Source organism: Chlorocebus sabaeus, chromosome 1 (genome assembly GCF_047675955.1).
Source record: "Chlorocebus sabaeus isolate Y175 chromosome 1, mChlSab1.0.hap1, whole genome shotgun sequence".
NCBI lineage: Eukaryota > Metazoa > Chordata > Mammalia > Primates > Cercopithecidae > Chlorocebus > Chlorocebus sabaeus.
Window position 1 is genome coordinate 55,776,820 of NC_132904.1, and position 14,150 is coordinate 55,790,969.

Here is a 14,150-nt window from a genome sequence, read left to right on the forward strand (position 1 = left end):
GTAAGTGGTGGGTCTGCGATGGCGGCAAACAGCAGTGGTGGACAGTGAGCGAAAGCTCAGCTCCAGCTATAACAAACACGGACCAGAAGAATGTGCAGTTGCAAGATTTAATAGAGTAAAAACAGAGCTCCCATACAATGGGAGGGGACCCAAAGGGGGTTACCGCTCCCTGCCCAAATGCCTGGGTTTATATCCCGATCATTGTCCCTCCCCCTGTGCTCTCAGGAGATGTATGATTTGACTATTTCTTTACTTCCTGCTTTTGGCCTGATTTGTATTTTAGTGAGCCCTCTTTACTACCTGATTGGTTGGGTGTGAGCTGAGTTACCAGCCCTGTGTTTAAAGGTGGGTGTGGTCACCTTCCCCAGCTAGGTTTAGGAATTCTTAGTCCGCCTAGGAAATCCGGCTAGTCCTGTCTCTCAAAATGATACAACTTAGACCCTTTTTAACCTGGCTTCTTTAGGCCTAATGTTCATAAGATGCCTCTGTGTGGTTGCCTGTATCAGAGTTTGTTCGTTTTGTTGCTTGGTGTAGTATTCCATTGAACAAATATCCCATGATTTGTTCATTATCTAGTTGATGGACATGTGGGTGATTTCCAGTTTAGGGCTAGTGTAAATACAGCCGTTATGAATGCTCTTGTATATGAATTTGGTGGACATGTACACTCATTTCTCTTGGGTATATTCTGTGAAGTGGGCATGCATGATCCATATTAGTGGATACTGCCGAATAGTTCTCCAGAGTGATTGTACCAAGGGAGCTTGGATGTTAGCCTGAGGAAGACTGGGAGTGATGTGATGAAACTTATATTTAACTCTGGCAGCCACTGTGTTAGATGTGCTGAATCGGGATGAGATTCTAGACAGAGAGACCTGTAAGAAATCGCAGACTAGGTGCAACCAGAGTGTCTCCTGGTTGGCTTCTCAGGGTTTCTCTGGACTTACCCTCTTTTGGGCAAGGGAAGGAGGTATTAAGATGGCTGCCACAGTTTCTCATTTACTACAGCCACATTCCAAAGAGGAAAAGAGAGCCTTTCCATTCCAGCCTTTCAAGCAAAGGGCCTGAGATTTGTTCCGATTGGAAAGCCGTCACGTGCTCATCCCTGAACCAATGACTGTTGCAGGGGGAATGGAATGAATGATATCAGTTGTCTTAAGTCAACTCCAGAGCCTGAAGTTAGAGATGGGGAAGCTTCCTTCCTAGGCACACGGGCTGTCTGCAGGAGGGGTGAGTATCTGTTAGGAAGGAGGAAAAAGATAGATACGCAGCCCCCAGGGTGATGAGGGATGGTGAACCCCTGAGCCCAGGCAATGGGCACGGAGGAAGAGAATGGTTTTAAGAGATTGTAAGAAGGCAGAATTTCCGTAATTGTTCAGATGTGGTGGGGAGGGATATCATGGAGTCCCAGATGACCACCAAACCTCTGACTTGGCATTCATAGGATGGTGGTGCTCTTGTCTAAAGGAGAGAGCACTTGAGAAGGAGCAGGTTTGAGGAAGATGAGCTCCATTTTTTTGTTTGTTTGTTTTGGACAGTTGGCAGAGCTAGCTGAGGTTTTATTTTGGGGGAAAAAAAAGCAACAGTTGAATTGTTTTGTAGCTGGAAGCATGAGCAAGGGGGGTGCCTCAGGCAGTAAACTCCCTCAGCAGGTGGGCTGAGGGCTAGGGCTGAGCCTCAGGTGGGTCTCCTGTTCCTGTGCTCCACTGCACAGCAGCTTCCCCCACAGGCCCTGGGGCAGCCGCAGCAGGGGCAGGCTGGTAGGGGCTGCCGTGGCCATTCACTTGGGCAGGACATCTGAGGACTTGGACACCAGCTTCCCATGTCGTGTTTCCACCTTCTTCACAACCACGGCCCTGGAGGAGCCGGCACGGCTGAAGGAGCTGGAGCCTCCACCAAAGCCAAAGCTGGAGTCTAGGCTGTAGCTGAGGCCAGGGCTTGTGAGGTGCCCATAGGCTGAGCTCAGCCCATCTGAGAAGCCACTGGTGGTCTTCAGATGGATACTCATGTTCTGCATCCCAGACCCCAGCCAGCTCTCCTTGCCCTCCAGAAGCTTCCTGTAGGTGGCGATCTTGATGTCCAGGGCCAGCTTGATTTTCTTCAGCTCCTGGTGCTCCATGGCACAGCTGCCGCACCATGTCCCGCTTGGCCCACTGCAGGGCAGCCTCTAGCTCAACAGCTTTGTGTTGGCATCCTTAACAGCCAGCTCCCCACACTGCTCAGCATCTGTGATGGCGGCCTCCAGGGAAGCCCTCTGGCCTTTGAGGCCCTCAGTCTCAGCCTGGAGCTGGCTGATGTTCCTGTTAATCTCAGAGAGCTCCATCTTTGCATAATGCAGGTCATTCCCGTGCTTCCCAGCCAGCGTCTGCAGCTCCTCATACTTGATCTGGTGCATGCCCTCAGCCTCAGCCCGGCTGTGGTTGGTGATCTCCTTGTACTGTGCCTTGACCTCAGGGATGATGCTGTCCATGTCCAGGGAGTGGCTGTTGTCCATGGACAGCACCACAGAAGTGTCCGAGATCTGGGACTGCAGCTCCCGGATCTCCTCTTCATACAGCTGCCTGAGGAAGTCGATCTCGTCAGTCAGCCCTTCCAGGTGAGACTCCAGTTCTACCTTGTTCATGTTAGCTTCAGTCACATCCTTCTCGATGAGGACAAATTCATTCTCCATCTCTGTACTCTTATTGATCTCATCCTCATACTTGTTCTTGAAGTCCTCCACCAGCTCCTGCATGTTGCCAAGCTTCAGCTTCTCCTGGCCCAGAGTGTCCAGCTGCCGCCGAAAGTTGTTGATGTGGCTCTCGAACATGCTGTCCATGTTGCTCTGAGCTGCCTTCTGCTGCTGCAGGAGGTTCCACTTGGCCTCCAGCATCTTGTTCTGCTGCTCCAGGGACCGCACCTTCTCGATGAAGGAGGCAAACTTGTTGTAGAGGGTCTTGATCTGCTCCTTCTCCTGGGTGTGCACAGCCTGGATGTTGGGGTTCACCTCCAAGGGGACTCAGCAGGTTCTGGCTAACCATGATGGCTGTGATGACCCCCATACCACTGGCCCCACCAAAGCGTCCACCCAGACCCGTGGAGGTGCCCAGGCCACCCTGGAAGCTGCTGCTGCTGCCTACTCAGGAGAAGCTCCAGGAGCTGATATGGGCACTGGGCTCGCTCATGTAGGAGTGGCTGCTTAAGGCCTAGGGGCCAGAGGTGGACACCTTGTAGGACTTCTGGGTCACTCTGATAGACATGGTGGAGGCAGGAGTGGAGGCAGGTGTCCTGAACCAGGCAGAGATTCGAGAAGGAACAGAGAAGCTGCTTCTAGGTCGTGAGCTTCCTTTTGAACATGATGAATTGGAGGGATCTAGGGGAGATCAAGGTGGTATCTAGTAGGCAACTGGATACATGGGATTGAACCAAGGGGATAAATCCAGGCTGGAGATTGATGTTATGGAATCAAGGGAATGAGCAAACCATCCAGGGAGAGGATGTAGAAAGAGGATTCCTAGAAGATGGTGGAGAAGGCATTTCCTGAGAGGTAGGAGGAAAACCAGGAGTTTGCCTGCCACAATGACAACCAAGGGTAGGGAGAGTTTCCACCAGGGAGAAGCAGTCCACATGTCAGAGGCTGCTGGGGGGCACTGAATGGTGTCCCGTGAGTGCAGAGTGGCACCTACTTATATGTAGTTCAGGGGTACACACAGCCGGCCACTACCAGGCTTTCTTCCGCCTCCTCAGAGGCCCACACCAGCGAGACTGGGCTGGCTGGGCTGCCTCTCCGCACCCCTGAGACCTGGTTCATGGCCTCTCAGCCTGTGGAAAGGAGACAGGGAGAGGAAGAGGGAGCTTTAGCCTCGGTCCAGGAACGGTGTCTGAGGCCTTTCTGAGAAGTTTGTGAGGACCTCAGCTGGACAATAGAGGGCAGCCTACAGCCAGAGTAGAGCCAACCAAGTCCCTCCTGACACCAAAAACACTGATATTTGGACACAGTTTTCCCCTGGAGCCTTCCCCCTATGGAAATTCCTGGTTGTAAGCCATATTGACTTTAATCTCAAGTGTCAGAAAGGTTGCCCAGGAGTCTCGGAGCCAACAGCTGAAAGCATGTTTGTAAGGATGTCAGGGCAAACAAAATAGGATACAGAACATTTTTTGAGATCTGTGCCAGTGGTGGACTTTTCTGGAAAACATGACAAAAGCTGACCCTCTTAGGCAAAAAGGCGCTGAGTCTTATCAGTATTAATTTGTGTCCTTACTGAAAGATCAAGTTAGGGAAAAGTAAAGGGGAAGAACAGCACATGTGTGATTTCTTCACCAGGCACAAGGGCACTGCAGGAGGCTCCCCCCAGAGTTTAATGGACAGCTTTATGTATTTATATGCTTTGACTGGAGCTAAAGAGGTCTGTGCCACACAATGGGCAGTTTCCAGTTGGATTTTAAAAGAAATAACTTTGATCATTTCAAAAGCAATGAAGCCTGATGCAGCGGAGAGAAAAGAAGGCAGTAATTTATGGCTACCATTAAGCACACAGAGACAAAGGCAGAGAGAACGTTTCACTAACTGAAGATTTACAAATGTGTAAAAACCACCCTTATGACCAGAAATAGCTGAGTGTCTCTCTCAGCACCAAACAAAAGGGAGTGGGAGGGAGGTGCAGACAGAAAGAGGGATGCAACCTGCCTGTCTTCACTGAAAAGGTCAAAAGAAAAACAACTACAGAAAAGTTGTTTTCTCAGATAGCTCCATCAAGCAGCTGCACTAGCCACAGCCCAAAGAGGCGGGCTTAGCCTGGGCCCCATGGGCGTGTTCAGGGGCCGGGATGGCAAACGATGGGTGCTGAGGGTGCAGAGGCTGGGACCTCTGGGCTGTGGATAGGCCCCAAGAAAACACAAGTGTTTTTGTGTATGAGCTAGGTGGGGATTTTTTGGTAACATCTATTTTTTTTTTCTGATCTCCAAAGGAATGGTGTGTGTGTGTGCGCGCGCGTGCATATATACATATGTGTATGTATATATTCACAGGAGAAAATTGAATAAATATGAAGAAGCTCAGTGAAGAACATTACTATCCCTGAGTGTGATGTTTAGTTGCCTCTCGAAATTGTTACTATATTTGTTCCTGGAGTGATATTGAGTGTACTGGGCTCCAGCCTTCCGTGGCGTGGGTGATATGAGAAGACCCTGTGTGTACCTGTTCCCTTGCAAGGACTGTCTTGCTTGGAGGGCCAGGTGTCAGGCACTGCCTGTATTTGCAACTGGCCAGACTTGATGTTTATGAGTTCAGGTGATCATAAATGCCACCTGTACTCCGGGCAAAGTCGGGGCTGTCTGTTGTCCCTGGTGGCTCACCTTTGACCTCTAGCCCCCTTCCCCTTAGGCTGCCCTGAGAGATACATAAGTAGCTTGCAGGGATTCTAGGCCCAGCGTGCCCCACAGTGGGACAAGTGGACCAGTGCCCTCGGGGCTGTGGAATGGAGGATCCGAGAGGGCCTGGGGTTTGGGCAGTGTGGAGAAGGGTGCAGAGGGTGTGCTGGGGTGGGCAGAGAAGCCAGGGTCACCTTCTCCATTCAAACAGCTGTTTTCCCGAATTGGAAGTCACCCCCACTCCCTTCCACTCCCACCTCCCACATGGAAAGCCCCAAGATAGCTTTGGGGTTTGGGGACTGTACGGAACACTTTCTGGGCGCCCTCCGCCCGAGTATTTCAATCTAGAAAGGTTGTTTGTCCTCACAAGAAGGCCTGGGTCGAGCTGTAGGACACTGGAACAGGCGGGACACCGAGGGCTCTGAGCGCTGGAGCGGAGCGGGGCTGCGGGGGGCTGCGGGCTGGGGGCCTGGGCTGCGCGGGGCGCGGGGCACTGTGCTGCCGACCCTGCCTGGCTGACAGCAGCGCTCGGGCCACCGCGGCCGCGCCCCCTCCGCCCGGGGCCGGGGAGGGGTCGGGAGGAGGCCGGGCGGGGAGGCACTGCCCCCGCCTGCGCCTCCCGCCCCGGCCCTGGAAGGACCGTGTGAAAATGAGGCCGGGGCTCGGGGGGCGGGCGGGGCCGGGCCGGGGGTGGCGGCGGCGGCAGCGGGCTGGGCGCCCGCACACACCTCCCCGCGCCGCCGCCGCCGCCACCACCGCCCGCACTCCGCCGCCTCTGCCCGCAGCCGCTGAGCCATCCATGGGGGTCGCGGGCTGTAACCGTCCCGGGGTGGCCCGGGCGGTGTTGCTGCTGCTGCTGCCACCACTGCTGCTGGCGGGGGCTGTCCCGCCGGGCGGGCGCCGTGCCGCTGGGCCGCCGGAGGGTGAGTGTCCGGCCGCGGGGGGTGCACCTGGCACAGTGGGCAGGGCCGGGTAGGGTGTCTAGGTCCCCGGCGGGGCCAGAGCCGGGCGCGCGGGGCCCGAGGCTGGCGGCTGCAGCTCCGCGGGGGCCTCCGCTCCCCCGGGGACCTCACCCGCCGGCCTGGCTAAGGCGCCACCACCGCTGGGGCCCTGAGTCCTGCGGCCCGGCCTCGGATCCGGAGCTGCTGACAGTTCCAGCCCGGTCCGGACGCCTCCAGAGCGCCTGCTAGTCAGACCGTCACCGGCGAGCAGGCAGGAGGGTGCTGACCCGGGCCTCGGGGTCCCGCGCCTCAGTGTAGGCGGGGAAACTGAGGACCTGGCCGGGCACATCCGCGAGGCCGTGGCAGCTTTGCCCTTTCTTTCTTTGGGGGCCAGGAAGTTCTGCTGCTGGCTTCGGGGTGGGCTCCAGAGACTTTTCTATCAGCGGAACAGCGCCTGTTCTCATCTGGGAATTACCCTGAAGCAGCAACAAGCCTAGGTTTTCAGCAGAGAACTCTGGTTTCCAGAGAGGACTCTTGACGTGCTGTGCTAACTGGACTTGCAATACTTTCAAAATGCTTTTGTTTTTAATTAACATCCTGGAGTAGTGTCAACCCAGGAAACACTTCTGCCAAGGCAGGTTTCCAGGTTGAGACGATGGGCAGGGGTGGGAGTGCGGGGGGCCGGCCGTGGGGACACCATCCCCGCTTCGCAGAATCTGAGAGCCTGGGATGACATCTGCTCCAATCCCGGGGCAGGCTTCCCCCAGATACTCCAAACCCGCGGGGTGCAATCTTTTGGCTTCCCTGGGCCACAATGGAAGAAGAAGAATTCTCTTGGGCCACACATAAAATATACTAACACAAACGATAGCTGATGAGCAAAACAAACAAACAAAAACTCATAATGTTTTAAGAAAGTTTACGAATTTGCGTTGGGAGGCGTTCAAAGCTGTCCTGGGCTGCATGTAGCCCACAGGCTGTGTTGGACAAGCTTGCTCTAAGCCCTGAGAAAGCTGACAGACAGCTGCGTGGCTTTCAGAGTTTTTCTGTCCATTTGGTCCTTTCCTCCTTTAGCAGACATGTATGTACTGTTGCCTACTCACGTGCCAGGTACTGCACTGGCTTGGCATAAGGGGCACAGATGCAGTCTGTTGTCAAGACATTGTCTAGTGGAGAGGAAGGAAAACATTAACCCTGCCTGATGTGTACCATGCAAAGCCATACATATACTAGCACTGGTGAGGGCACCTACACTGGGGGTCATGGCAGGCTTCCTAGAGGCGGTGGATTTGAGCTAAGTCCTGAAGGCCAGTAGGTGATGATGGGGGTAATTTCACATACAGGGTACAGGCTGTTCCTGGAAACAGCGGCCCAGAAACAGTGTGGTTTATCCCAGGGATCCCAAGCAGTTGTAGCTTGTGAGGAGTGAAGTGGGGTGGGCTGGTGGGGATGATGCCAGACAGGGCCGAGGCCAGATCACACATGGCCTGGGAGCCTGTACCAGGTGTCAGTTGTGCTCTTTTGCAGATGTGGATGAGTGTGCCCAAGGGCTAGATGACTGCCATGCCAACGCCCTGTGTCAGAACACACCCACCTCCTACAAGTGCTCCTGCAAGCCTGGCTACCAAGGGGAAGGCAGGGAGTGTGAGGGTAAGTGCCTTGGGGACCATGTGGGGGGACTGCAGGGAAGCTCCTACCTCCTTAGCTCTTGCAGTGGCCGCTTAACATTGGTAAAAGTGCTGCCCCTCCTCTCCCTTTCCCCCAGCCCCTGAATCACATCATCTACTCTCTGAAATGCTTTTCAGATCTTGGACTGGAAACATTAGGTCTTCCCCAGAGTTACTCACACAGTTTTATCTGGGTCTGAAATGTCCTTTTGTCTAGCTTCTGGAAAAGAAAAGAGATGTGTTAGTATCTTTGGGTCCCACTCGGTTTTGGGGCAGAAAGTAAACAGCTATGCTGATCAGGAGAGCCATACCTGCCAGAGTAGGGCTGATCCTGCACCTCCCTAGGGCAGTTTGTACCTTTGCCCTGAAGTCTGAGTGCTAGAGTCCTGCCCTTCCCTGCCGGCTCAGGAGGCTCCATCCTGTCGATGGCTTTGGCCACAATGTTTGGCATTGCGACATGCCAAGCTTCAGAGTACACCAAGGGCCTTCCTTGTTTGGAGTTACAGGTTCACTCTGGAGAGATGTGTGCAGAGGGACATTTTAGCCCATAGAGCTGCAGGTCTGAGAACCTGTAGTTTGGACTCTGCCATTTTATATTCTGGATTAGAATCATGAACTGTGAAGTTCAGAGCTGGCCAGAGAGTAGACACTCGAGGCTGTCCCTGGAGATGGAAATCATGACACATTGGAGCTGACTGGGCTGTTCAGGTAGCTCTGGGCCAATCCTATTACTCATTTTACAGATGGGGACATTGAGGGCCAGAGGACTTGTGTCCATGATCACACTATTCGCCTGCAAGTGAAAGAAAGTGAGGTCTTCACTCCCAGCTCTGTCTCCAGCCCCACGTTTCTCATATTTACTCAGCCTGCTGCTGTCCCTCTTTGGATGGGTGAGAAATCCCACTGTCTATAGTCATCCCGTGCAGGAAGAAGTTAGATGAGGAGCACTGAACTCATCTCTGAGTATCCCTCCTTGCTCCTGGACTCAACCTTGACAAGTATGTTGGTGGCCCCTTCCTCTTCAAGAGGTTTTAAACTCTTTAGAACTTGGGCTTAACTCCCACGGGAATTGATCTTTTGAATACTTGCAGGATCTAAAGCTACATAATGAGTAAGAAAGTTCCTTCCTAGTCTCTTTCCACTTTGAAAAACATTAACTTCTTTAGATGAGGAGGAAAACTTTTTTGAGACAGAGCTTTGCTCTTGTCGCCCAGGCTGGAGTGCAATGGTGCGATCTCGGCTCACTGAAGCCTCCTTATCCGTGGCCAGGAGTGCGAGACCAAGCGATTCTCCTGCCTCAGCCTCCCAAGTAGCTGGGATTACAGGTGCCTGCCACCACGTCCAGCTAATTTTTGTATTTTTAGGAGAGATGGGGTTTCACCATGTTGGCCAGGCTGGTCTCAAACTCCTGACCTCAGGTAACCCACTGGCCTCGGCCTCCCAAAGTGCTGGGATTACAGGCATGAGCCACAAGAGGAGGAAAACTTTTAATGAGTGTCTATTCTGGTGCCATTTAATGGCCTAGTGTTCAGACCCTGATGTTTCAAACCAATCTGTTTCATACTGTGGCCTCTGAGTAATAAAGATTCTAAATATTGGAACAGTGTGTAATGCCCAGCAGTGCCTGGTATGTGGTAGACACTCAATAAACATTCTTATTTTTGAATAAGTGATTGTGTAAGATGGGCTCAGTCACTAGCACCTTGACACAAAGTCTTTTCCAACAAATAGACAAACCCGCAAATGAAATATCTAGATACAGAATATACAGATGACCAAATAGGTAAGTGACTGTCAGATGCTTTTGCAGTGTTGTAGCAATGATCCGATCCTCCCTACCCACTCATCTCCTTGTCTTAGCATAGCTGAGACAAGAGATGGGATTTTAAAAATGAACTTTGTTACAAAGGAAGGGAAGACCAAAAGAAAATATAGATAGCAAATATGAATAACAGGTGGGATTATGACAGGCAAGTTTGGATCTGGTGACATCCCTTAGGAAATCATTCAGGGAGCTCCCCTTTGCGCATGAGGAGTGAGGCTCCCGCCGTTCCCATCAGAGAAGGTGTGCTCCTGGTCAGGTGCATAGCAAGTGGGATTGGGGATCCATCCATGAAGTAGCGCGCTCTCTCTCTCTCTCTCTCTCTCTCTGTGTCTCTTCCCCATCCCCCGCCCCATTTCATGGGAGGCCAAAAGGCTGTCTCTCCCCAAAACATTTATCTGCTGATTCCTCCATACCACACACTCTTGGTATTAAATATTCTATTTGCTGTACTGTAATTCACCCATGTTGGTACCCTGCTTTGGAAAAAAATATTCACTTCTTTACTATGTGGATAACTCACGTCCTCCAGTTGCTGTGTGCTCTCTGGTGGCACAAAACCATGCCACTAACTTTATTTAGATAAAGTACGCTTTTAGTAAATGATGTTAAATGACAATTGGCAAGAGTTTCCTTACTCTTGGCTTTTGAGTTTGATATATTTCAAATGAAATTGAATTGCTAACAGTTTATAGTTGATTGTTAAAAGTCTATTATTTAGTTTAAAATAACGATTGGCATTGTGCCATATATATATGTTTATTTATTTTTAAATGATATGTGATTGTTATAAAAAGTCAAATAATATAAAATGTGTAAAATAAAAAATTAAAGAGCCTCCCATCCATTTATCCACAGATAGTCATTGTTAACAGTGAGCATACATCCTTTGTACTGTCATTTTGAACCCAAACCCTAGAAGAATTTGATCTTTTGAATATTTGTGGTGTTTACAATACTAGTAAGTAAGGATGTCCCTCTTTTTTTTTTTTTTTTTTTTTTTTTTTTTGAGATGGAGTCTTGCTCTGTCACCCAGGCTGGAGTGCAGTGGTGCAATCTTGGCTCACTACACTACAACCTCCACCTCCCGGGTTCAAGCAATTCCCTGCCTCAACCTCCCTAGTAGCTGGAATTACAGGTATGCACCACCATGCCCGGCTAATTCTTGTATTTATTAGAGATGGGGTTTCACCATGTTGGCCAGGCTGATCTCAAACTCCTGACCTCAGATAATCCACCCACCTCAGTCTCCCAGCTGGGATTACAGGCGTGAGCCACCGCGCCCGGCCAGGGTGTCCCTCTTAGTTTGGATTTCTTGGTATAGGAGTACAGAAATGGAAATTTTCTCCCAAGAAGGAAAAGGAGAGGAAATGAGGATTGTAAGGATTCAAAGATGTAGATATACAAAGATGTAACTCCTTTATCCATTTCTTGGCCTATTAATTTGTAAGCCTCTTGGGACCAACCTATGGTATCATTTGGGTTGTGATTATGGCCAGCTTCACTACTCATATTTAAGTTTAGGAATGAGGACCAGGTTTACTCAGAGTAGCTAGAATTTTATCCTCCATAAAGTTTTCTTCTGCTAAAATGTTGGAGAAATGTGTGAGCCCTGAATAAGTGGGTTTAAAAATAATGTGATTCAGACGTTGCTTTAGATGATCTTTTATTCTAAATGATCTTTGCTTATTTGCTTATTTATTATATGGTTCTTACTTCTCAGTTTGAGGAATTGAATTGGCTCATGCTTGTAATCCTAGCACTTTGGGCAGCTGAGGCAGGAGGATACCTTGAACTCAAGAGTTTAAGGCCAGCCTGGGCAACATAGTGAGACCTTCTCTCTACTAAAAGTCAAAATAATTAGCTGGGTGTAGTGGTGCGTGCCTGTAGTACCAGCTACTCCAGAGGCTGAGGTGGGAGGATGACTTGAGCCCAGGAAGTGGAGGTTGCAGTGAGCTGTGATTGCTCCACTGCACTCCAGCCTGGGCAACAGAGCAAGACACTCTGTCTTAAAAAAAAAAAAAAAAAAAAAAAAGAAGAAAGAGATTGAATCAAGTTTAACAGGGATGAATCTAAAGTTGGCCTTTGTACAAGATGCTGTATTTCTCTTTTCTTTTCTTTTTTAATTTTTTAATGTTTGAGAGAGTCTCTCTTTGTCACCCAGACTGGAGTACAGTGGCCTGATCTTGGCTCACTGCAACCTCCGCCTCCCAGGTTCAAGCGATTCTCCTGCCTCAGCCTCCTGAGTAGCTGGGACTACCGGCGCCCGCCACCACGCCCGGCTAATTTTTTGTATTTTTAGTAAAGACGGGTTTCACTGTGTTAGCCACGATGGTCTCTATCTCCTGACTTCGTGATCCGCCTGCCTTGGCCTCCCAAAGTTCTGGGATTACAGGCATGAACCAGCGCACCCAGCCTGTATTTTTATTTTTTAAAAACTTTTTTTTGGAAATAATTTTAGATTTCAGAAAAGTTGCAAAAATAGTGCAGAGTTCATATGTGTATATATAGGCCCTTCATTCATCTTACCCTAATGTTAGCAACTTACGTAACTATAGTACAATTATCAAAACCAGGAAATCAACACTTGCATAATGCTATTAAGTAAACTACAAACTTTATTCAAATTTCACCATTTTCCCCCACCATTCTTTTTCTGTTTCAGAATCCAAGTAAAGTCCCACATTAGATTTAGCAGTTGTGTCTCTTTTCTCCTCCAGTCCGTGACAGTTCCTCAGTCTTTCCTGACATTGACATTTTTGATGAGTACTGCTCGCTTCATTTGTGTTATGTCATTATAAGAATTGATATGAGACCAGGTGCAGTGGCTCATGCTTGTAATCCAAACGCTTTGAGATGCCAAGTGGGGAGGCTTACATGAGGCTAGGAGTGTGAGATAAGCCTGGGCAACATAGCGAGATGCCTGTTTCTAAAAAAAAAAAAAATTGCTGGTGTAGTGGTGTGTGCCTGTAGTCCCTGCTACTCAGGAGGCCGAGGCAGGAGGATCACTTGAACCCAGGAGTTTGCAGTGAGCTATGATGGAACCACTGCACTCCAGCCTGGGTGACAAAATGAGACACTGTCTCAAAAAACAATAAAAACAATAATTGATATAAGAGAATGTCTTGTATTTTTTCATGATAGAACTGAGGTGATGAATTGTTGCCCTGGCTGCTGCAGAGGTGCTGTTGTGTCCTTTTCAGCGTAGCACATCATAGGCATATGACGTCAACATGCCCCATTCCTGATGATGTTAATCTTGATTGCCTGAGCAAGATGGTATTTACTGGGTTTCTCTGCTGCAAAATTACTATTTTTTTTTTTTTTTTTTTTTTTTTTTTGCCCTTTGCAATAGATACATTTCTTAGGGGAGATACTTTGAGGCCAATATCCTGTTTCTCCTCAAGTCTTCATCTACTGATGTTAGCATGCAACTGTGGATTTTGCCTGCAATAATCATTACTGTGATGTGTGTCTCCTGGTAATTTTGCATTTCTTGAATTCCTTAAACATCTATTAATTGAGATTATTCTGTAAGGAAGATCTCTCCCTCTTCCCCACTTATTTATTAATTTATACCACTATGTACTCATGCATATTTACTTTATTACATCTATATTTATTTTTGGCTCAAATTGTTTGCTTTAGCCATTGGAAGCTCCCCCCCACATTGTCAACTGTGTCATTTTGACATCCCTTTTTTGAGGACTTCCTAACTTTCTGGTACAACAATATACTCATCTTATAGCTTCTCCTGCCTACGCCTGGAATCAACCACTTCTCCAAGGAACTCTGATTCCTTTTACTGGGAAGTGGTCTATAGAAACCAAGATCTGGATGCTTGGTGTTGTCATTGCTACTGGGGTGTCATCATTCCTAGCTGGGAAATACATGTATGCATACTCACCCACACATATACATATATCTATATTTATTCCTTTTATTTATTCATCTGTATACATATTAAAAACAATTAGTTACACTGATACTTTGGATTCCAAACCAATACCACAAGATTCCTTCTATTCTGTCTTTGCTTATTTGTGACTTTCTCCAACAGTGAGAAATCTGGCACTCATTATCTGTAATGTGTTTACCTCTTTGTTCAGTCCTAATACACAGGTAAAGTATTCACAGAATTACGAGTCCATAACCCTGTGAGTAAAGCAGATTTGCTAACTAGAGTACAATATTTACCAGAGTCTATAGCATGCAGCTGTTTTTGTTTTTAGCCTTAAAGCATCCAAGCAAGGTGTTGTTTTTCACAGTGTTATTTAGGGCAATACTTTTCTTCCCCGTCCCCTTCAGTATGGTTATGCTCTTAGTTTATAATACTTTAGGTTCATTTGTTTCTTTTTGTATTCCATTTTT

The 14,150-nt window shown here is 49.0% G+C and overlaps 1 protein-coding gene and 1 pseudogene across 9 annotated transcripts in view; one reads left to right on the top strand and one right to left on the bottom strand.

Moving 5' to 3' along the window:
• Nucleotides 1-1,780: 1,780 nt before the first annotated feature.
• Nucleotides 1,781-3,495, bottom strand: LOC103240567 (keratin, type II cytoskeletal 8 pseudogene; annotated as a pseudogene).
• Nucleotides 3,496-6,059: 2,564 nt separating this feature from the next.
• The window catches only part of SCUBE2 (signal peptide, CUB domain and EGF like domain containing 2), an 83,223-nt gene continuing 75,132 nt past the window's right edge, over nt 6,060-14,150 (top strand). For all 9 annotated transcript variants that reach the window (XM_008007377.3, XM_073018529.1, XM_008007342.3 and 6 more), the window contains exons 1-2: nt 6,060-6,272; nt 7,818-7,940. In XM_008007377.3, coding sequence (XP_008005568.2) covers nt 6,149-6,272; nt 7,818-7,940 — 247 coding nt within the window. In that variant the 5' untranslated portion in view covers nt 6,060-6,148. The remainder of the gene's footprint in view (nt 6,273-7,817; nt 7,941-14,150) is intronic.